Genomic DNA, 22235 nt, shown 5'->3' on the forward strand with positions numbered 1-22235 from the left:
AGCAAATCTGTACAGGTTTGCAGCAACCTCAGTTCTTGCCTCCTTAGAAGACAGAATTCGACTGAGGGACCTAAGGCAGAAGGAGAGACCAGAGGCAAGTTTTAAGAGCAGGAGAGGAAAGTGTAGAGCAGGAAGGGAAGGAAGTAAAGTACACTTGGAAGAGGGCCAAGCTGGTGACCTGAGAGATCAAGTGTGTGGTTTGAGGTTGGAATTTGGGTTTCAGATGTTGGCATACTTCCAGGGACTTGCATCCCGTCTCCCCGGATTCTTCTCTTGGGATGGGCTGCCCGCATGCGCAGTGACCCGCCAGTGTTCCAGAGGGGAGCATGCTGTGTGGTTACCGGAGTTTTGCGCATGCTCACTTGAGGCATTCTTCCCATACCAGTCCCAGTGTTCCTAGAAGGACATATACCAGTTAAGCTCTGCCATTTTGCCTCGTAGTGTGCATGGTTGAGCCGACTCACCCAACTCCTGAGATCTTATTGGGAAGCTGATCACCAGTTTCAGGTTTTTCTATCTATGGAGAGACTGCCGTCCCTTGGCACCAGCTGTGACCAATTAGTATTTTAGAGACACAGTTAACAACTGCCTGACCATCACCTGATGGTCGCCTGACCTTCCTGTTGTGGGTGGGGGAGCCCCCCTGCCCTGCTCATACCTGACTAGCTGCCTACTGTAGCAGACACTGCCTGGTTTTCTGACCATTGAGCACTATTGACTGTAAGTCCTCCTTGAAACATGCTTCCCTTCACGCTGCACTTTCTTCCTCCTCCTTGTCCCGAGAATGTTCTTCAGTTTATCACCTCCACCTCACTTCCTTTCATTCTACCATTCCCTGGGGTTCCATGGGCCCCCTCCTCTCTCTATTCTTTACATACGCGTGTCCATACTTACGTCTCCCAAATAATATCACTACTCCAGGTTGAATCACATCTCCCGCAGCCAGGTAGCTCACTGCTCACTGGGAACGCCATGGGGCGGCCACGACGGTCTCAGACTTAACTCAGCTGAGACTCTACTTTTCCCCCACGAGTTGTTTGTTCTGCTGTTTTCCTGTTCCTTGGAGAATCTGGGAAGAACCCAGGACTTGTCCCTCTCCTTCCCCTCCATGTGCTTCTAGTCTTTCCTTTGTCAGTCCCCACTGCCACAGGCCAGGCAATTCCAGGCCCCTAGTCCTTTCATTTGTGCTCTTCTCTTTCCTGTCTCAGCTTCCAAGGTGACGGCTTACCTGGCTGACAGCACCGCACCCATCACACTGTGTTGTGTCAACGGCAGTGATCGTTTTACTTCTCCCCATCTAGACCCTGAGCTCCTTGTAGGCAAGGCTTGTCTTACCTTTTTGACCTCTGTGTCTGTTACAGTGCCTGGCACTAAGTCGGTAATTTACTGAATTAACGATGGGCCCACTTTGTTGTGTTCACCTGTGCCGGGCTGAGGGTTCATTGGCTCCCACTGTGTCCGGGGGATAAACTCTGACTTAGTGAAGCATGTCCTGTAGTGGCAGGTACAAGCGACACATGCCTGTCAGCTGGAAGGCTCTCGCCCTCTTTGTGAATCAGAACCTTGTTTAGGCTTCTGATCCCACATTAAAGCCCATCTCCTCCATGAAATACTCGGTTTTTCTAGCCTACACTGATCTCTTCCTTCCCTGAACTTTTAATGTGTTTAATGTATAGCACTGTTCATGCTACCACTGGCTTCGTCATTGATTGTTTCATATTTGCAAAATGTTTCTCCAGTTCAATTGTAGGCTCCTTATAATCAGGCAGCCCATGCCTTATATGGGCTCTATGCGCTTACATGGGCCTCTATGAACCCTCAAAATGTCATTTGCCAAATAAAGGCCAAGCCAGATGGACTGAGCCCTGCTTCTTCTCCTTGGCTGTGACCTTACTATCTTCCTGCCCCTCATAAACAGCTTTGCCCTGAGGAGTTTGAGGCTGCAGTGAGTTACGATCGTGCCACTGCCCTGAGGCCTGGGTGACAGAGCAAGACGCTTGTCTCTAAAACATTAAAAAATTTAAACAACGTTGCTACCCTACCCAGGACACCGACACCCCCGACCTGCTTCACAGGCTCCCAACGGCCACTGGCTTCCACCTTCCCCATCTTTCTCCTCCCACCTCCGTCTTTCAAGCTGCAAACCAGCCCCTGTTCCTTTCGCTGTCCGGCTGTCAATGAGCCCAGAGTCCCTTAGCCACCTAGTGCTTTCTTCCCTCTCTTGCTGTCTCTTGGAGTCTTCTGGTGTCTGATGCTATCAGCAGGGGCAGGTGGCAGTATCTGTTCTAGCACTCAGGCCACTTGGGGCTGATCCAGGCGTTGTTTATGTTCTAGCCTGCAGGACAGCCAGGTGGATGGCACTGCAGCGTGGGAGCCTTGCCCACGGAGTGTTGAATTTCTCAATTGAAATGAATACACTTAAATCAAACCAAAGTTTTGTAGAAGAAATCTTGGCCAGCCACGGTGGCTCATGCCTATAATCCCAACACTTTGGGAGGCTGAGGCGGGTGGATCACCTGATGTCAGGAGTTTGAGACCAGCCTGGCCAACATGTTGAAACCCTGTTGTGGTGGATAATCTCAGCTACTTGGGAGGCTGAGGCAGGAGAATCGCGTGAACCTGGGAGGCAGAGATTGCAGTGAGCTGAGATTGCGCCATTGCACTCCAGTCTGGGCAACAAGAGCGAAACTCCATCTCAAAAAAAAAAAGAATCCTGTTGGCTTTCTGTGCAGTTTTGATGCCATTGTGACACAGAGAAACTTTATTTCAGGAACTGCTCATATCAACATCAGAACTTAAGGAAATGTCTGAGTACTACTTTGATGGAAAAGGGAAAGCCTTTCGACCAATTATTGTGGCGCTAATGGCCCGAGCATGCAATATTCATCATAACAACTCCCGGTGAGTTCTTCTGTTCATTCCTTTTTTGTTTTTGTATTTGGGAAGTCTTTCTTCCCAAGGTTACTGTTTCTTTCCCATTTGAGAATTAGCATATACCTGCTGGGCGCGGTGGCTCACGCCTATAATCCCAGCATTTTGGGAGGCCGAGGTGGGCAGATCATGAGATCAGGAGTTTGAGACCAGCCTGGCCAACGTGGTGAGATTCCCGTCTCTACTGAAAATACAAAAAAAATTGCGGGGCGTGGTGGCGGGTGCCTGTAATCCCAGCTGCTTGGGAGGCTGAGACAGGAGAATCGTTTGAACCTGGGAGGTGGAGCGTGCAGTGAGCTGAGATCACACCATTGCTCTCCAGCCTGGGCGACAGAGTGAGACTCTTGTCTTAAAAAAAAAAAAAAGTAACACGTACCTAAAAATTCACTTTGTGATGTTTAGATTCTGACTTTAAGTCACTAAAGTCACTCTGGAATCTAGTATGGCATCTTTTTTTAAAGGACCTTTTAATGCTCATGAAAGAAAAACTTTAGCTGCAAATTAACATTTTTTAAAAATTTCAGAGCCAAATTTGGGTTTCTTGTTAGGAAGCAAAAAATATAATACTAGGACAGGTGAATACATTTAATCGTTATACACAGGAAACAAAGATTGATTGCTCTAAAGTGATAAGTGCACCATTATGCTGGGCAACAAACGCACACGCTGGGGTGGCAGCCTTCTGTGACCTTCTGAATTGTACAGAAGCGAAATCATCTTTAAAGAAGACATTTTGAGCCTGGACCAGGTGGCTTATACCTGTAATCTCAGCACTTTGGGAGGCCACGGCAGGAGGATCGCTTGAGCCCAGGAGTTTAAGACCAGCCTGAGCATCATAGCAAGACCCTGTCTCTATGAAAAATTTTAAATTAGCCAGGCATGGTGGCATATGCCTGTAGTCCCAGCTACTCGGGAGGCTGAGGCAGGAGGATTGCTTGCGTGCAGGAGTTGGAGGCTGCAGTGAGCCATGCTTGCACCAGTACACTCCAGCCTGGGTGACAGAGCAAGACCCTGTCTCCAAAAAGAAAGACTTTTTTTGGTTATTGGTCCTCAACTCTTACGTTTTGAATATATATAAAAGTTGTAAATATTAAAAAAACCTGCAATGTTTCAATGTAAAGGAAATCTTAAAAGGTAAAAGCCTTTCCCTAGTATTTGGCCTGGCAATCGCCTCCTTCTCTCTTCCCGTCCATTCTGTATTTGGTCATTCAAGATAGTAACATATAATTTTGTGTTCAGCTTTGTTTGCTTACCATCGTATTTTAAACTCTTTCGCACATTGCTGAAATGTCTTTGTAATTAGGCCAGGTGTGGTGGCTCACACCTGTAATCCCAGCACTTTGGGAGGCCAAGGCAGGTGGATCACTTGAGGTCAGAAGTTCGAGACCAGTCTGGCCAACGTGGTGAAACCCGTCTCTACTAAAAATACAAACATTAGCTGGGCGTGATAGTGCCCAGTAGTCCCAGCTACTCGGGAGGCTGAGGCAGAAGAATTGCTTGAACCTAGGAGGCGGAGGTTGCAGTGAGCCGAGATTGCACCACTGCACTCCAGCCTGGGCAACAGAGCTAGACTCAAAAAAAAAAAACAAGAAAAGTATAGGAGTTGATTCCTCCGCAGACAGAATCAGCCTCATCCTGGCATGGAGGGTGCTGAAGAAGGTGCACACGCCACGGTCACAAGCCCTGCAGCCCTCTTGCTCTCACTGAGGTTCTTATGCTTGACCTTGCACTCATGCATGAAATGATGACCATCTGCTCATCAAAATCTCCACCTTAGTGAGTGTCCCTTACTGTAGACTGTACTTCAAAGATCCGTTTTAATAGTGATTACGGACATATCCAAAGTGCCATCTTCTAGGTGAAAGACAAAACCATGTCCTTTGGTAGCAGCCTTCTTGCCTAACAGCAGCAGCCGTGGCTGGCTCAATGACGCAGAACACACACAGAAACCAGGAACGGTTCTAGAGTTGTTAGTGGCCTGACCTTTGGGATCACTGGAGCCAGTCAGTGCTAAATGGCTGTTTTGTTACAGTCTTTCCAGGGATAAGCTTTGGTAATTTCCTTAGTTTTTATAGTGCTATAAAAGTTACCTCCTCTGAATACAGGATTGTTATCACAACTGGACTCTCAAGCTGTTATCGAATGTGAAAACTGTGTCTTATAATTTGACCCTCTAAACATCTAGTTCAGCTTTGAAAACTGGACTAATGTAATTCAATGCCATTGACTATCTGCAAAATTGTTATCAACAGATCTCTGTGCAGCACAATTTGGGTAGTCTGTTATCCTGATTGCTGGCAATGATATTCACTTCCTAGAGCTAAAAGAGTTTCACACAGGAATGGATGGTGCCAAGATCCAGGTGCCATTGATAACAGTGTCTTCAATGAGGCTGCTGAGCATGCTAGGTTTGGCTTGTCTGAGAAACATGCAGACACCATAACTATGCTGCATTCAGTGAGTGAAGCAATTTTAGAGAAATCCATTTATCATAAAGCTTTTTTTTTTTTTTTTTGAGACAGAGTCTCACCCAGACTGGAGCGCAGTGGCGCGATCTCGGCTCACTGCAGCCTCAACCTCCTGGGTTCAAGCGATTCTCCTGCCTCAGCCTCCTGAGTAGCTGGGATTATAGGCGTGTGCCACCACGACTGGCTAATTTTGTATTTTTTGTAGAGACGGGGTTTCACCGTGTTGGCCAGGCTGGTCTCAAACTCCTGACCTCAGGTAATCCACCCACCTCGGCCTCCCAAAGTGCTGAGATTACAGGCGTGAGCCACTGTGCCTAGCCCATAAAGCTCTTCTTTGATCTGGGTTCTTTAATAAAATGAGCCTGTGTTTTGCTGAGCTTGTTGCAAGTTACGTTCTCCAGGAGGCAGACTCTGAGATGAAGTTTAAAGAACAGGATGTTTATTCGGGATTATCCCTTGGGGTTACTGACACCTGAGGGTGGGGAGAGGAAACAGGACTGGGGAGCAGGAGAAGCTGAGCTGCAATCAACAGCCTGAAACGCCCTCTAGAGTGTGCAGGTAGAATGGCCCTTCATCTCTCAGTCCTCGAATGTGGGCTGCCTCCCGAAGGCGCACAGCCTATGGTGAGAGGACTCTTTGTAGCCGAGGCAATCCTTGAAGAGGCTAAGGAATGAAGGCCAACAGGTACCAACCATACCTGGTACAGCAGCTGGGGCAGAGTCGTACACTCACAGCGGGTCTGGGGGCATGTCTCAGAATCCACCACAACTCTGTTTTCTGGACATGTCAAGTCTAAGTCATCTGTTGCGTGGACTCAGTCTCAAAAAAAAAGTTCTGAAAATAATGAAATGTCTTTACAATTACATCATATAATCTATTGACGGAAATTCGAGTAGACTGTAATGTACTAATACATTTCCCTAGTGTTGAACATTTGTATTATATTTCCCCTTCTCAGTAGATATTTAAGGAATGCCTAAGATTTGTCAGCACTGAATTTAATGACGCTGTAAGAATGAGTGTCAGATATTGCTTCTTAGTGGCTGCTCACTTCTGCCCACAGCTTTCTCTGCCCTGCTGCTGGTCCTGCCTTGTCCAGCACATTGTCCATGCCCAGGGCTGGCTGCCACTTTAGCTGGGCCTTTCAAAGAGCTCACAGTATATTTGTAGCAAGCAGTGAAATCTCTGGCATTGACCTTTAACCGTCATCAGGATCACTTTCACTTTACCGGAAGCAGAGCAGCAAAAACGCTCCCTCTGAAGCAGACTTGAAATAACATCTCCTGTGGTCCAGAGCGGAGTTCCTCAGCCTCGAGACTGTTGAGATTGTGGGCCACATTGTTCTTTATTGGGGGTCGGTGGGGCTGCCATGTGCATTACAGGATGTTTAGCAGCATCGCTGGCTCTGCTAGATGCCCCTGAGTTGGTAACAATCAGAAATGCCTCCAGACACTGCCAGATGTCCCACGGTCCCACACAGCACAGAATCACCCCTGGTTGAGAATCACTGGCCTAGAGAATGTGTTTATCTTTTTACTTTCCCTCTTAATTCATAATACACTTCATTGCTCTCAGAAATAAACATGGAAAGGAAATTTTTTTTTAAGTACTATCACCCACTGTCCCCATAATTGGAGAAGTTTTTCGTTTTCTTTTTTTTTGAGATGGAATCTCGCTCTGTCGCCCAGGCTGGAGTGCAGTTGCACAATCCCAGCTCATTGCAACTTCCACCTCCCGGGTTCAGGCAATTCTCTTGCCTCAGCCTCCCAAGTAGCTGGGATTACAGATGCACGCTACCACACCCAGCCAATTTTGTGTTTTTTAGTAGAGATAGGGTTTTGCCATGTTGGCCAGGCTGATCTCAAACACCTGGCCTCAGGTGATCCACCGGCCTTGGCCTCCCAAAGTGCTGGGATTACAGGTGTGAGCCACCGTGCCCGGCCAATTGGAAGTTTTTTCAGTCTGCCTTATGGAAACTGTATAAATTGTTAGTTGCAGAAAACATGGGAGAATATAACAAAAGCCATTGCTAGTTTAAGTAGTAAGTTCACTACTGCCCTCTCCAGGGGATGTCTGAACTGCAGCCTCATTCTCCCTGTGAGTGATTGGAGCAGGGCTTAGGAAAGTCAGAGTGCAGAGACAGTGTCCGGCATGCCGGACAAGTCACGGTTTTGGCGTGGGTTTGGGTGGTACAGTACCTTAGCAATTGCTCTCCAAGCCCCACCTTCCTGACAATACTTGCTTTCTGCGGACTCTTCTGGATCAGGCACTTAAAGGACTAAATATGTAAGTATTATTTCCATGCCACCTAAGAAGAAGGGACAAGGCTTCTGGAGAGCTGGGCCATTTGTGATTTTGCTTTTGCTGAGAAAGGCTTCAGAAAGTAGGAGGAAACGGCAACTAAAGATTCAGGAGCAGCAGCATCTATGTTCAGTGCCAGCAGAGGCCCCTCCAGCCTCAGTGGCCCCAGATCAGTGAACCTGACAGGCTCGCTTGTTGGTGATGTCATAATTGAGGGAGACCGCTTTAAACCTTTGACAATCAAAGTTTAATGGCTCCTAGGAGGCTTATCAGATACTGTGTCTTTTTTTTTTGCTTCTGAGATATATATTAAATTGGGGATTTCTTGCCAGGCGCAGTGGCTCACACCTGTAATCCCAGCACTTTGGGAGGCTGAGGCAGGCGGGTCACGAGGTCAGGAGATAAGACCATCCTGGCTAACACGGTAAAACCCCGTCTCTACTAAAAATACAAAAAAATTAGCTGGGCCTGGTGGCATGCACCTGTAGTCCCAGCTACTCTGGAGGCTGAGGCAGGAGAATCGCTTGAACCCGGGAGGTGGAGGTTGTAGTGAGCCAAGATCACGCGATTGCACTCCAGCCTGGCAACAGAGCAAGACTCTGTCTCAAAAAAACAAAAACAAAACAAAACAAATGAGGGATTTTTAAAACAAAACTTTGGAGGGGATTTTAATAAACGATAGGAGGTATATCTTAAGAAACAGCAAGAGGGAGAAACTACTACTTACTGATTTTTATATTTTCCTTTATTAAGCTTTTCAGTTGTCCATTAAATGTTCCCTGCTAGATTACGGGGAGTTCTTAACTTGAGATTCAGGGGAGTTGTGGGGTATCTGTAAACCACTTGACGTTGTATGCAGTATTTTGTGTATATTTGGATTTTTCTGGGGAAGGGTTTCTGTGGCTTATAGTTTATTCTCAAAGGGAAGTAGGGCCCTGAGAAGCTCAGGACCCCGTGTTTGTTTTCTTTCTGAATCTTGCTAACCATGGTGTCTGGGTAGAGAAAGTAGGAATCCACAAAATAGGTAATTCAGACTTGACACGTCCAGAAAACAGTTGATACGAATTTTGCAAACAGTCAATGGCATTGAATTACATTAGTCCAGTTTTCAAAGCTGAACTAGATGTTTAGAGGGTCAAATTATAAGACACAGTTTTCACATTAGATAACAGGTTGAGAGTCCAGGTGTGATAACAATCCTGTATTCAGAGGAGGTAACTTTTATAGCACTGTAAAAACTAAGGAAATTACCAAAGCTTATCCCTGGAAAGACTGTAACAAAACAGCCATTTAGCACTGACTGGCTCCAGTGATTTCAAAGGTCAGGCCACTAACAACTCTAGAACCGTTCCTGGTTTCTGTGTGTGTTCTGCGTCATTGAGCCAGCCACGGCTGCTGCTGTTAGGCAAGAAGGTTGCTACCAAAGGACGTGGTTTTGTCTTTCACCTAGAAGACGGCACTTTGGATATGTCCGTAATCACTATTAAAATGGATCTTTGAAGTACAGTCTACAGTAAGGGACACTCACTAAGGTGGAGATTTTGATGAGCAGATGGTCATCATTTCTTGCGTGAGTGCAAGGTCAAGCATAAGAACCTCAGTGAGAGCAAGAGGGCTGCAGGGCTTGTGACCGTGGCGTGTGCACCTTCTTCAGCACCCTCCATACCAGGATGAGGCTGATTCTGTCTGCGAAGGAATCAACTCCTATACTTTTCTTATTGTTTTTTTGAGTCTAGCTCTGTTGCCCAGGCTGGAGTGCAGTGGTGCAATCTCGGCTCACTGCAACCTCTGCCTCCTAGGTTCAAGCAATTCTTCTGCCTCAGCCTCCTGAGTAGCTGGGATTACAGGCACGCACCATCACTCCCAGCTAATGTTAGTATTTTTAGTAGAGACGGGGTTTCATCATGTTGGCCAGGCTGGTCTTGAACTCCTGACCTCAAGTGATCCGCCTGTCTCCCCTTCCCAAAGGGCTGGGATTACAGGCATGAGCCACCGCGCCTGGGCACTCCTACACTTTCCTTGCCCATGCCCAGTTTGAAAGAACTGAATGCTGGTTAGTCCATAGTACCCTGGACCCTGTAGAGAAAGCTCTGCACAGAGCAACCTGGATAAGTTGTAGATCCAGATATCGTCATAGGGGTCTCTCTCCACATATCCCAAGATTCAGAAGCTCTTGTAAGTGCTGCTTCAGTAGCAAGCAAATAAGCAAGAGCGTGGACCCCACACCATTTATGATGCAACTTTGCAGACATCCATTGTATCCACAACTAAATCCGAAAATATTCAAGTGTTGCTGCTTTTAGATACCAATTATTTTCTCTTGACATTAAAATGCTAACAAATCTATGACTGTTAGGATCAAGTTAAAACAATTCCCACTGAAGAGAGACAGATTTGACTCTGAGCCTTACGTGTTTCTTTAGGTTTAGAAGGTGAATGAGCAGTGGCTGGGGAGGACGGCCTTGAAGTTGGAGCTCACAGGCTTCCTCCCTGCAGGGCCATTCCTTAGATGGGAGGCGCCCTTGAGATGACTCCCTCCCTACACACTGGGGGTTTACTTGCAATTTCAGACTTCACATTTTATATTAATAGGAACAGGGAAAATATATTTTGTAAAACTGCATGTAAATCTCGTAAAGGATTCACAGGTAGGGTCATTATATTATTCTATCTATTTTTAGGTATGTTTGAAACTCTTCATTATTAAAAAAATTTTTTTTTGGCCGGGTGCAGTGGCTCACGTAATCCCAGCACTCTGGGAGGCCAAGGCAGGTGGATCATGTGAGGTCATGAGTTTGAGACCTGCCTTGCCAACATGGCAAAACCCCGTCTCTACTAAAAATACAAAAATTAGCTGGAGATGGTGGCACACGCCTGTAATCTCAGCTACCTGGGAGGCTGAGGCAGAAGAATGACTAAAATTAAGGAGGCGGAGGTTGTAGTGACTCAAGATCGCGCTCCTGCGCCCTACGTAACCTGGGGGAAAGAGCGAGATGCCATCTCAAAAAAAAATAATGATAATTTTTTAAATCTAATGAAGCGGGGAAGAAAAGTCCCGAGAGGCATGCTGAATGGTAGCGTACTCTCGCAGGTGTAAAGTACAGAGGATGCAGCCAACTCTCAAGGCCAAGGGCCTCGTTTTTCCACACCACCTTGCCTGTCACCTCTCCCAGATCCTGGGAAAATGTGACCACGATTTCACAGTAGGAAGTAGAAACGGTGCCCAGTTTTTTGAAGGCTTGATTCAGTTTGGCATTTTGGAGATGTCGTCTTAAGGACAGTGTGAGGCTTTTCTGTAACCTGTGCATTTTGGTCATCTGTTCCACCCTCATGTTGTGGATAAGCAGTGCAGCATTTTCCAGATTGAAGCTGACACACACTAAAGCCAACCTATATAAAAAAATACATCAAGTAAAACTATGGAGCATCTGAAATACGATGTATAGTCTATGTAGAGGCTGTGTTACAGTACCAGATCACATTCCAGTTTCATCCTGATTGCATCAGTCAACAATTTAGCCATGCAAAATGACATTTTTTATTCTGTTTTCTAAATTATTTATTATTCTTCTTTATGGAGACAGAGTCTCACTCTACCCCCAAGGCTGGTGCAGTCTTGGCTCACTGCAACCTCCACCTCCCAGGTTCAAGCGATTCTCCTGCCTCAGCCTCCCAAGTAGCTGGGATTACAGGCACCCACTACCACGCCCGGCTAATTTTTGTATTTTTAGTAGAGACGTGGTTTCACCGTGTTGGCCAGGCTGGTCTCGAACTCCTGACCTCAGGTAATCCTCCCATCTCAGCTTCCCAAAGAGTTGGGATTACAGGCATGAGCCACCGCGGCAGGCACAAAATGACATTTTTAGATGGGTATGTAGTGGTCTATGAAATTTCAAAATATTTTAAGAAATCTTTGTTGTAATAATAGCTTCAGATTACCAAAACAACTCTAGTATCTTGGTGAGTGCTGCCAATTTCATTGCAGCTTCTCAGCAGGAGCCCTGTCTGCTGATGCAATTTATGATAATGAAGTGGTGCCCAACTTCTGAATGCATGAGAAAGGCTAGACCTTACCTGTTGTTTTAAGGTAAGGTCTACTACTAACTAATAGGAGGTGTCTAATTTATTAAGACTGAAATTCACTTGTAAAAATATTCTTAAAAATAGCCTTTATATTAAAAAAAAAAAAACCTGTAAATGTCTATATCTTTTCCTGTGCTTTCAGCTCAAAGAAGATAGGGCCTAGTAAATTTACCTGAAAAATATTTAAGTATTCTAATGTAAAAACTGAATCTCACTGAGGGATTCAGGTGGCTTAAAAGTCACCTGAACCTCTATTTTCTCATTTACTGAAGTGGTTTATTGGGGTTTTTGGTTTTTTCTTTTCTTTTCTTTTTTTTGTTTTTTTTGAGACGGAGTCTCTGTCATCCAGGCTGGAGTGCAGTGCAGTGGCGTAATCTCAGCTCACTTCAACCTCCGCCTCCCAGCTCAAGTGATTCTCCTGCATCAGCCTCTCAAGTAGCTGGGATTACAGATGCACACCACTAATGGCCAGCTAATCTTTGTATTTTAAGTAGAGACGGAGTTTCGCCATGTTGTCTAGGCTGGTCTCGAACTCCTGACCTCAAGGGATCTGCCCGCCTCAGCCTTCCAGAGTGCTGGGATTACAGGCAGGAGCCTGTAACTGTGCCTAGACTACGGAAAGTGGTTTTTATTTGCTAATTTGTCCCTACCCTCCACTGCTTTTGTTTTAATACTTCCCCCTTGGAAGGATCTGTTGTGATCTAGACATGTTAAGAAGTTGTAACTGAAATATTAATAAAGAATGAGGCCAGGTGTGGTGGCTCACACCTGTAATCCCAGCACTTCGGGAAGCCGAGATGGATGGATCACCTGACTTCAGGAATTTAAGACCAGCCTCGTCAACATGGTGAATCCCTGTCTCTACTAAAAATATAAACATTAGCTGGGTGTGGTGGTGTGCGCCTGTAATGCAAGCTACTCGGGAGGCTAAGGCAGGAGAATGGTTTGAACCCGGGAGGCAGAGGTTGTAGTGAGCCGAGATCATACCATTGCACTCCGGCCCGGACAATAAGAGCGAAGCTCTATCTCAAAAAAAAAAAAAAAGAAAAGAATGAGTAGCACTGTAGACATGATTTCCAGGCTGAGAGCAGTTGGAAGGGTCTAGGGTTTAGTTCCAGGGCTGCTGATAAGAGGAGCCAGCATGACATCATATTGTAAAATTATATGTAAAGCAAGATCGAAAGCTTTTCTCATGCTGATTTAGTGTCAATCGTTAAATTCCAGCACTTTTATGTAATTATACTTTATTTTTCATTGCTTTCTGCCGGGTCTGAGGAATTGGAATGAGCATTACCTTGTGCAGATGTTCAGATTCGATTTTTAAATAAAAAGTCGTATTTCAGAATCCCTCCCCCTTCTTTCCCCTGTAAGATGTAACCTGATGATATTTGAAAATAAGCATTTGGAGTAAGTGCAACATTTGGTTAGTGCGTGTTTAAATCAGGCATATGTTTTAGGTTCCAAATGGTTATTTCCCCAGTTTGATTTTCTTGAAATTTAGTTTTTAAAAATTCCCATAGATGGCCGGGCACGGTGGCTCACACCTGTAATCCCAGCACTTTGGGAGGCCGAAGCGGGCGGATCACAAGGTCAGGAGATCAAGACCATCCTGGCTAACACAGTGAAACCCTGCCCCTATTAAAAATACAAAAAATTAGCCAGGCATGGTGGCGGGCGCCTGTAGTCCCAGCTACTCGGGAGGCTGAGGCAGGAGAATGGCGTGAACCTGGGAGGCGGAGCTTGCAGTGAGCCAAGATCACGCCACTGCACTCCACAGCCTGGGCGCCTGGGTGACAGAGCAAGACTCTGTCTCAAAAAATAAATAAATACATAAATAAATAATAAAAATAAAAATTTCCATAGATGATGGTGGTAATAATGATTGAAGTAAAATGGGGGACATTCCCTCTGAACTGTAAAATTCATATCTGCATACTATCTTCTTGAGCCTGCTTATCCTATAGTTTGCGTTAAATTTGGGAAATAAAAGTTTAAATTTCTAATGAGAAGGTTAAATGTGAGTTGGAAGAAAGTTTTACAAACATCTTCTGTTGGTTACTGAGATTGTCATACTAAATGTTTAATTTAAGACATTACTATGCGGGCCGCGGTAATCCGTGGCCTGTAATTACTAGGCCTGTAATCCGCACTTTGGGAGGCCAAGGCAGGCGGATCACTCGAGGTCAGGAGTGCGAGACCAGCCTGGCCAACGTGGTGAAACGTGGTGAAACCCCAATTTTATACTAAAAATATAAAATTTAGCTGTGTGGGGTGGTGTGTACCTATAGTCCCAGCTACTCGTGGAGGCTGAGGTGGGAGAATCACTTGAACCTGGGAGGCGAAGGTTGTGGTGAGCCAGGATGGCACCACTGCGCTCCAGCCTCAGCAACAGAGCGAGACCCTGTCTCAAAAAAAAAAAAAAAAAAAAAACAGTTTTAAAAGCTTTGAACATTGAGACAGTTGAGTCTTTAAAATACTTTTTAAAAATGCTTCTCGCCTCTCTTCCCTATCCACCCCAAAATTTAATTGTAAACTTACAAACTTAAACATCTGACCAAGAACACTGTCATACAGATGATTCTTCAGCCCAATAAGATCAGCCAGACTTCTGATCGTTTACTGCATCTTTGGTTAACTGTACAATTTCTACTTCTTTAATGCGGAATTCATAAAATGTAGTTGTGGCAGGGTTTCTCATACGTTTGTATATGTGTAGAAATGGCTCTATCATGAAGCCAGAGTTTTTATACTGTTTCTCTTAGAGAAATAACATTCTTTATCCTAGATCCGATGTCCAGTTTTCACAAGCTGATTGCTGAGAAGGTTCTAGGCGGCGTCTGTTAAAAAAGCATTGCTTTCTGTTAATTAGACATGTGCAAGCCAGCCAGCGCACCATAGCCTTAATTGCAGAAATGATCCACACTGCTAGTCTGGTTCACGATGACGTTATTGATGACGCAAGTTCTCGAAGAGGAAAACACACAGTTAATAAGATCTGGGGTGAAAAGAAGGTATGGTTTTTTTGTTTTTTTTTTAAATCTCTCTTACTGAACCACACGCTTTTTGGACCGCGTTTGTTTCTCAGATTTGTCTCATTCAAAATACGTTTGCTCAAATGTAATGTGGTCTTCTGAATTTCAAAAAAGTATTCATGTCTTGTCTATATACAGATATTTGATGAATAAATAATAAAAAATACCGTGGAAAAATAAACTTAGTATTTCTAATAGAATTCCTTTGGTTATGAGGAAAGGGATTTTCGTGGGTATCCAAAAGGTGTATTTCATGAGGAACCAAACATTTTACTTTTGGGCTTAGATTACCCAGATTCCGTTTAATTTTTTAAACATTTGTTTGAGTGCTGCATATAAATGTCAAAGCAAACAAAACTAAAAAAAAAGGAAAAAGAAACCTCAGAGAGATACTGTTCTACCATGAAAATTCTGTCTTTTGAAATAGAAGTTCTGTGACTGGATTTAGTTCGTATATGTATATATTAAAGCATATTTCTATATTATTAGCATTGGGAATATGGGAAACAGGGACTTTGGTTTAAGGATGCATAGATTCTGGGTTAAAGGATGAGAATAAAGTTGAACAGATGAGAATGAAAATGCACAGGCATCCATCACCATCACCACACACGTGCCTCCACTGAAGAGCAAACAAAAAGTTTGTGCAGGCCAGGCACAATGGCTCACGCCTGTAATCCCAGCACTTTGGGAGGCTGAGGCGGGCAGATCCCCTGAGGTCAGGAGTTTGAGACCAGCCTGGCCAACAGGGCGAAACCCCGTCACTACTAACAAAACAAAAAAATTTAGCCAGCATGCGCCTGTAATCCCAGCTACTCAGGAGGCTTAGGCGGGAGAATCACTTGAACCTGGGAGAAAGAGGTTGCAGTGAGCCGAGATTGCACCACTGCACTCCAGCCTGGGCAACAGAATGAGACTCCATTTCAAAAAAAAAAGTTTGTGCAAACAGAACTACCCCATCGTCACCTCCTTTTCTCTCACAGATTTATAGTATTCCTGGTTCATTCCTGTTCTCCGTATTAAAAGAAGATATATATATACACACACACACATGTTTATTATTATCTTCACATGCTGGTGTTATTTGAACATAAATGACTTTGTTTTGAAATCGAGTCCTGCAATTTCATTTATATGCCTTTTATTTCAAATTTTAGATGGAAAGGTTTTACGTCCTGTTGACTAAATTCTATACATCAGAATGTTGGCTTTTTTAGCAGATGGCATTTTGATTTGGAGAGGACGTGGGTAACTCTATGACCCGTCCCTGCAATCAGCTGTGTCTGTTTTCAGGCAGGGCCAGTCCTAAAGCCTTATTTGGAACCTTGGGTTGGGGAAGAGGATGAAGAGAACAAATGATGGTCTCCACCTTGTCTAGCCTCTGTGTGTCTGCCTCTGCCATTAGGGGCCTCTTTCTGAGGGCAGGCCAAGGATACATATGCCGCTCTCACCTGCCTCTTTCAGTTCTGACGGCCATCTGCTTAGCACAGGGCTACTTGCCAGTTCCTACCTGTTTCTGCCTCTGACCCACAAATGCTGTGTTACTGGTACAAAAACCCACACACACTGTGCCCTCTCAGTGAGCCCTTGTTAGGCCTGGCCTGGGCTTCCTATCTCTTCTTTCCTTTAACTCCCACCCCTGGCTGTCCACAGTCCTGTGGCTTCCATGTCATATGCTGGACCTTTTGGTCTCTAGGATCCCCTCAGCCAGGAGAAGAAAGAAGTGGCCGGGCGCGGTGGCTCAAGCCTGTAATCCCAGCACTTTGGGAGGCTGAGACGGGCGGATCACGAGGTCAGGAGATCGAGACCCTCCTGGCTAACACGGTGAAACCCCGTCTCTACTAAAAATACAAAAAACTAGCCGGGCGAGGTGGCGGGCGCCTGTAGTCCCAGCTACTCCGGAGGCTGAGGCAGGAGAATGGTGTAAACCCGGGAGGCGGAGCTTGCAGTGAGCTGAGATCCGGCCACTGCACTCCAGCCCGGGCGACAGAGCCAGACTCCGTCTCAAAAAAAAAAAAAGAAGTAAAAGCCAATGGATCCTGAGCCCTGAGCTGCTAATGATGTAGGGGCTGGGTGGGAGAATATAAATGGGTACCTATATATCATAATTTGTAAAATGACTTTATAAGCATATACTTATGTCAGGCTATCTTACATAGTGTGTATATTATATAAAGCGGTGATTAATTGGTAAACACACTGAACATCACTATTTTAGATACCAAAGAACTAAGACGATAAGCACCTAAAAAAGTTGTGTTGAAAATTCTATGAACTCTTCTAGCCTTTATGACGCATTACTACAGAATATAACACGTACGGCCGGGCATGGCGGCTCACGCCTGGAATCCTAGCACTTTGGGAGGCCAAGGCAGTTGGATCGCTTGAGGCCAGGAGTTTGAGACCAGCCTGGCCAACATGGTGAAACCCCATCTCTAGTCGAAATACAAAAATGACCTGGGCGTGGTGGTGTACGCCTATAGTCCCAGCTACTCATGAGGCTGAGGTGGAAGGATCGCCTGAACCCAGGAGGCAGAGTCTGCAGTGAGCTGAGATCGTGCCACTGTACTTCAGCCTGGGCAGCAGAGCAAGACTCTTTCTCAAAAAAAAAAAAAAAAAGAATATAACATAGATATCTTTAAATATGCAAATTAATATACATAGAGCGTATTTGATTATAGCATATAATTCAACTATTTACGCAGTAATTTATAACTAGTCACTAATACAGTGTAGACATCCATCACAGTCTAAAGAAGACTGGAAAGATGTTGATTGCTTAGTGTTCAATGGAAAAAAAATTTTTTTTTTGTCTGGGAATGAGGGGCAGTGTCGCATAGTGCTAAAAGCATTTCACTTGGAGCCAAAATTCTTTGGTTTAATTTTCATTGAAAATAACATGTTTCGTGCCATGCTCTGGGGTGTGCTCAGTACTAGCTGAGGTGATTCCTAATCCGAGCTCCCACTCCACCCCACCCTCCCCGTTGACCTGGGAGCATAGAGACTAGAGCATCACTGACTGGTATGCAAGATGTGATGGTCACAGCATGCACGGGTGTTGTACTCACACAAAAGGGAGGCATCTGACCAGACTTAGGGATCGGGGGGACTTCTTAGAGGTGGCATCTGAACTAATTATGCAAATAAGTCCACTCAGTGAAGAAGGGGGCAGAACTTTTTGAGCAGAAGGAACAGTAAGTGGAAAGGCATAAGGGAAGAGTGAACATCCAGTGTAGTGAAACTGAAGGCAGCTGCATTTTGGTGGGGCTGGTGGGTGAAACTGCTCTCCCTCTCCAGGCATTGATTTCTTCAACTGTCAACTGGAGAGGTGGACATGGTCATCTCTGAGAGCCAGTCCAGTTCAAGCACTGTCCCAAATCTGTAACCGATTGTTACGAACTGGGAAGAGTGACATGGTTATCTCTGAGAGCCAATCCAGTTCAAACACTGTCCAAATCTGTAGCTGATTGTTACGGACTCCTGTTGAGGAAGAGGAAGGTAAAAACACCTGCATCCAAGATGAGCCCCCACTTCCACAAAGCTTCCTTCCAGTCAGGTTCATCATTGGCTCTACTGCTCTGACAAATTTTTCTGAACGTTTTGTTTTCCCCCTGTCTTTTTCTAGGCTGTTCTTGCTGGAGATTTAATTCTTTCTGCAGCATCTATAGCTCTGGCACGAATTGGAAATACAACTGTTATATCTATTTTAACCCAAGTTATTGAAGATTTGGTGCGTGGTACGTTGATTCTGATTTTTCTTCTTTGTTATTCAGTCCTGGTGTGTAGCTAGGCAATAAAACCACCTCTCAAATGACTCTTTTCCTTCTTTACAGGTGAATTTCTTCAGCTTGGGTCAAAAGAAAATGAGAATGAAAGATTTGCACACTACCTTGAGAAGACCTTCAAGAAGACTGCCAGCCTGATAGCGAACAGTTGTAAAGCAGTATGTACGTTCTGTCTTTCTTCAAGTTAAAGCCTCATAGCTCTGTTTTGGGAGCTAATTCTCCTAGAAAATATTTCAGTGAAGAATCTTAAAATAGTATCCAAAAATCCCAAGAGGTTAAGGAGGAAAAGAATGACATCCCCAAACAGTAGAGGACTTCTGCTGTGTTTTCATTTTTGCTATCTTCTTTTGGTATGCAGGTGTTAACTTTTCATCTTTTCTTCCCAAGAACTGAATCAAAATAAGCTTTCCTGCACCTTCTCCAATCTGATTGCCAAACTGTGTATCATTTTGAACAATTTACCGTAATTTCTCTAATGATTGATGTCACACACACACTTTCTGACACTTTACCTTTTAAAAATGAAGTGCTGTGTTCTTTAATATAATATTTACCCAGGAAAATATATCTATTAGATTGTACTAGCATTCTATATACTTTTTCTTTTCTTTTATTTTTTTTTGGAGACAGAGTCTTGCCGTGTGGTCCAGGCTACAAAGCAGTGGTGTGATCTTGGCTCACTGCAACCTCCACCTCCCAGGTTCAGGCAGTTGTCCTGCCACAGCTTCCCTAGTAGCTGGGACCACAGGTGTGCACCATCACACCTGGCTAATTTTTGTATCTTTTGTAGGGTTGGGATTTTGCCATGTTGGCCGGGCTGGTCTCAAACTCCTGGCCTCTAGTGATCCACCTACCTTGGCCCCGCAGAGTGCTGGGATTATAGGCATGAGCCATCGCGCCTGGCCAATCCTTCTAATATTTTACATGAAATATAAACAAGTCGTATTTCTTCAGAGTACAAAGTGAGTATAAGCCATAACTGTTTCTCCCCTTGCTTTCTCCCTGGCCTTCCCTCCACTGTGCATACACTTGTATACATTTTTTTTTCAGTGAGTAATGCCTGTAATCTGTAGACAAATATGTGGTATTCATTGTTAGTCCAAGAATGAGAAACGGTCTCTCCACAGAATTGCTTCTCTGCCCATCTCTAAGCCTGACAGATACACAGAGACAAAACCTGGACAAATGACCTTCCCATGTGATTACAGCCACAAAATAAGGAAGACCTGTAAGGGTCGCATGTCAATCGCTGCCATGATAGACTCCTAAGATAATTAACAGGTAAAGAGAGCTTTTGCTCAGACCTCTCAGGTGAAAAAGTCTCTTGCTGTTAGTGTCTCTGTTTTGAAAAGTGTCAAGAAATGTATAATTGCAAGCCAGAAACGAATGAGGACAATCTTTTCTTCCTAAAAAGACTTAATGGAAACTTTAAGGAATGTGAATTATGTAGAACATGCCAGCCACAGTCTCGACCACTTTTGTCTTTTTATTAAAAGGGCTATTATGTTTTTATTTCCAAGAAATTATGTGGGACTTTTTTTTTTTTAAGTGAGATGGAAGAAAGTACAGACACAAGATGCTAAATAAGAGAATAGCCTATTTTAAATGGGTGTTCTAACACTTTTACAGTAATCCTTTATATATTGTCGTGCCCTTGATGGCCCAAATCTCCCTGAAGGTCAGGATCCCTCCTGTTAACACATTAGGATGCCTTAATATTACTTATTAATATTTATCCTTAAGAGGATGTGTTAAGTGAGGCCCATTGATAATTTCACAAGTTTGAGACTGCAAACTTAGAAGCATTAGCATGGCCAGGCGAGGTGGCTCACACCTGTAATCCCAGCATTTAGGGAGACTGAGGTGGAAGGTTTGCTTGAGACCAGAAGTTCAAGACCAACCTAGGCAATATAGCAAGATCCCCTCTCTACTTAAAAATAATATTTAAAAAATAAAGTCTTAGAAGCATTAGTAGTAGTGAGACTGTTGGAATTGGAAACACCAGGACTTACTGTCTGCACCACGCAGACATCCCACAGGCACAGGGGGCGGCACCAAATTGGAGCTAGCACAGAAATTCACTCAGTGATGGAATCTTACAGATGATCCAAAGAAATGGACCTGAGTCATGATAGAGAGGTTTCCTCGTGCTCACCATTCTCTGCTTAAGAAGCCAAAGATAATGCACAGGAATTCTTTTATAAAGATATGCAATTCATTCTTCAAAGATTAGCAACTGAACAGTGAGCATGTTAACGTGGCTGGACCCTTATTAAAAATGAAATGTTTCATGCTGCCCACTAGGGGGCATGCTGGCATCGTCCCAGCACTACCTCCTTTTCATGTGATTTATTCCTAAACTCCAGAGCTCTTAGAATAATAAAGCAAAATCATAGTGTGAGCTATTTGAATAAAAGTTTCTATATTTAAGTGCCTATGGGTGGAAATATTCCAGAGGTGTTATGGATTCAAAATGGCTATTTTTATGTACTCTTGGTATTTAAAATGCAGAGCCATGCGAGCTCCAAAGAAATGCATACAAAGCAAATTAGACACACCAAAAAGAGGGGAGGAGGAGAACTGAAAGAGCAGAATTATTACAGAAGAAGAACTAACAGGATTGCAAAATGTATTGAGAATTGGAGGGAAACTTACAAGCTGCATTCTACTAAGGATGCCATTTTTTCGTCTCCCCTCCTTTTTTTAGTGAAAATAATATTAACATGTAAGAGAGGGCTGTCTATGGGGATTGTTTTGTGATTGACTGATATTAAAATGGAATCCCTTTTAGGCCAGGCACGGTGGCTCACACCTGTAATCCCAACACTTAAGGAGGCCATGGCGAGTGGATCACTTTAGTCCAGGATTTCAAGACTAGCCCGGCCAACATGGCAAAACCCCATCTCTACTAAAAATACAAAAATTAGCTGGGCATGGTGGTGCACACCTGTAATCCCAGCTACTTGGGAAGCTGAGGCAGGAAAATCGCTTGAACCTGAGAGGTGGAGGTTGCAGTGAGCCAAAATCACTCCACTGCATTCCAGCCTGGGCAACAGAGCGAGACTCTCTCTCAAAAAACAAAAACAAACAAACAACAAAACAGAATTCGTGTTATTATCAAAAGATGGCTTATTTATTTACATACATACTCATGCAAAATACATTTTGTAGTTTAGTAATGAAGACTGTGGCTTGTTCCCCAGAAAATCTGGTGGGAATGAGACCTGAGAGGTCAGGGGGTCTGTCCAGTTGTTGTGCAGCCAGACAGCAGCTGAGCCGGGACTTGAACCCAGAGCTGAGTATGGTAATCCTGCCTTTTCTGTCTCTCTCTCTTTCTTTTTTCTCCTGAATTTCTGTTCTCTCCAGGGCTGCTTGTGGCCTGGAATTAATGGGCTGTCTTCCTATTACTTGATTTTCAAAGCCTTCGGTACCACTACGGAATTGCATATTGTGGGTAACGTTAGCAGAACACCCTTTTTTATTTAATTCATTTTTTTTGAGACAGAGTCTTGCTCTGTTGACCAGGCTGGAGTGCAGTGGCACAGTCTCACCTCACTGCAACCTCCACCTCCCAGGTTCAAGTGATTCTCCCACCTCAGCCTCCCGGGTAACTGGGATTACAGGCACCCACCACC

General features: G+C 44.5%; 1 protein-coding gene across 3 annotated transcripts in view; it reads left to right on the forward strand.

The window, feature by feature from the left end:
• PDSS1 (decaprenyl diphosphate synthase subunit 1) overlaps positions 1-22235 on the forward strand; it is a 53063-nt gene that overhangs the window by 9910 nt on the left and 20918 nt on the right. The window contains exons 5-8 of one of the 3 annotated variants that reach the window (XM_033209147.1): positions 2771-2901; positions 14653-14794; positions 18441-18552; positions 18649-18758. In XM_033209147.1, coding sequence (XP_033065038.1) covers positions 2771-2901; positions 14653-14794; positions 18441-18552; positions 18649-18758 — 495 coding nt within the window. Of the gene's footprint in view, positions 1-2770; positions 2902-14568; positions 14795-18440; positions 18553-18648; positions 18763-22235 lie in introns of all 3 variants that reach the window. The other 2 variants (XM_033209149.1, XM_033209150.1) reach the window with 2 other exon arrangements.

This window comes from Trachypithecus francoisi, unplaced genomic scaffold, assembly GCF_009764315.1.
Source record: "Trachypithecus francoisi isolate TF-2019V2 unplaced genomic scaffold, Tfra_2.0 Lachesis_group9, whole genome shotgun sequence".
In the NCBI taxonomy this organism is placed as follows: Eukaryota; Metazoa; Chordata; class Mammalia; order Primates; family Cercopithecidae; genus Trachypithecus; species Trachypithecus francoisi.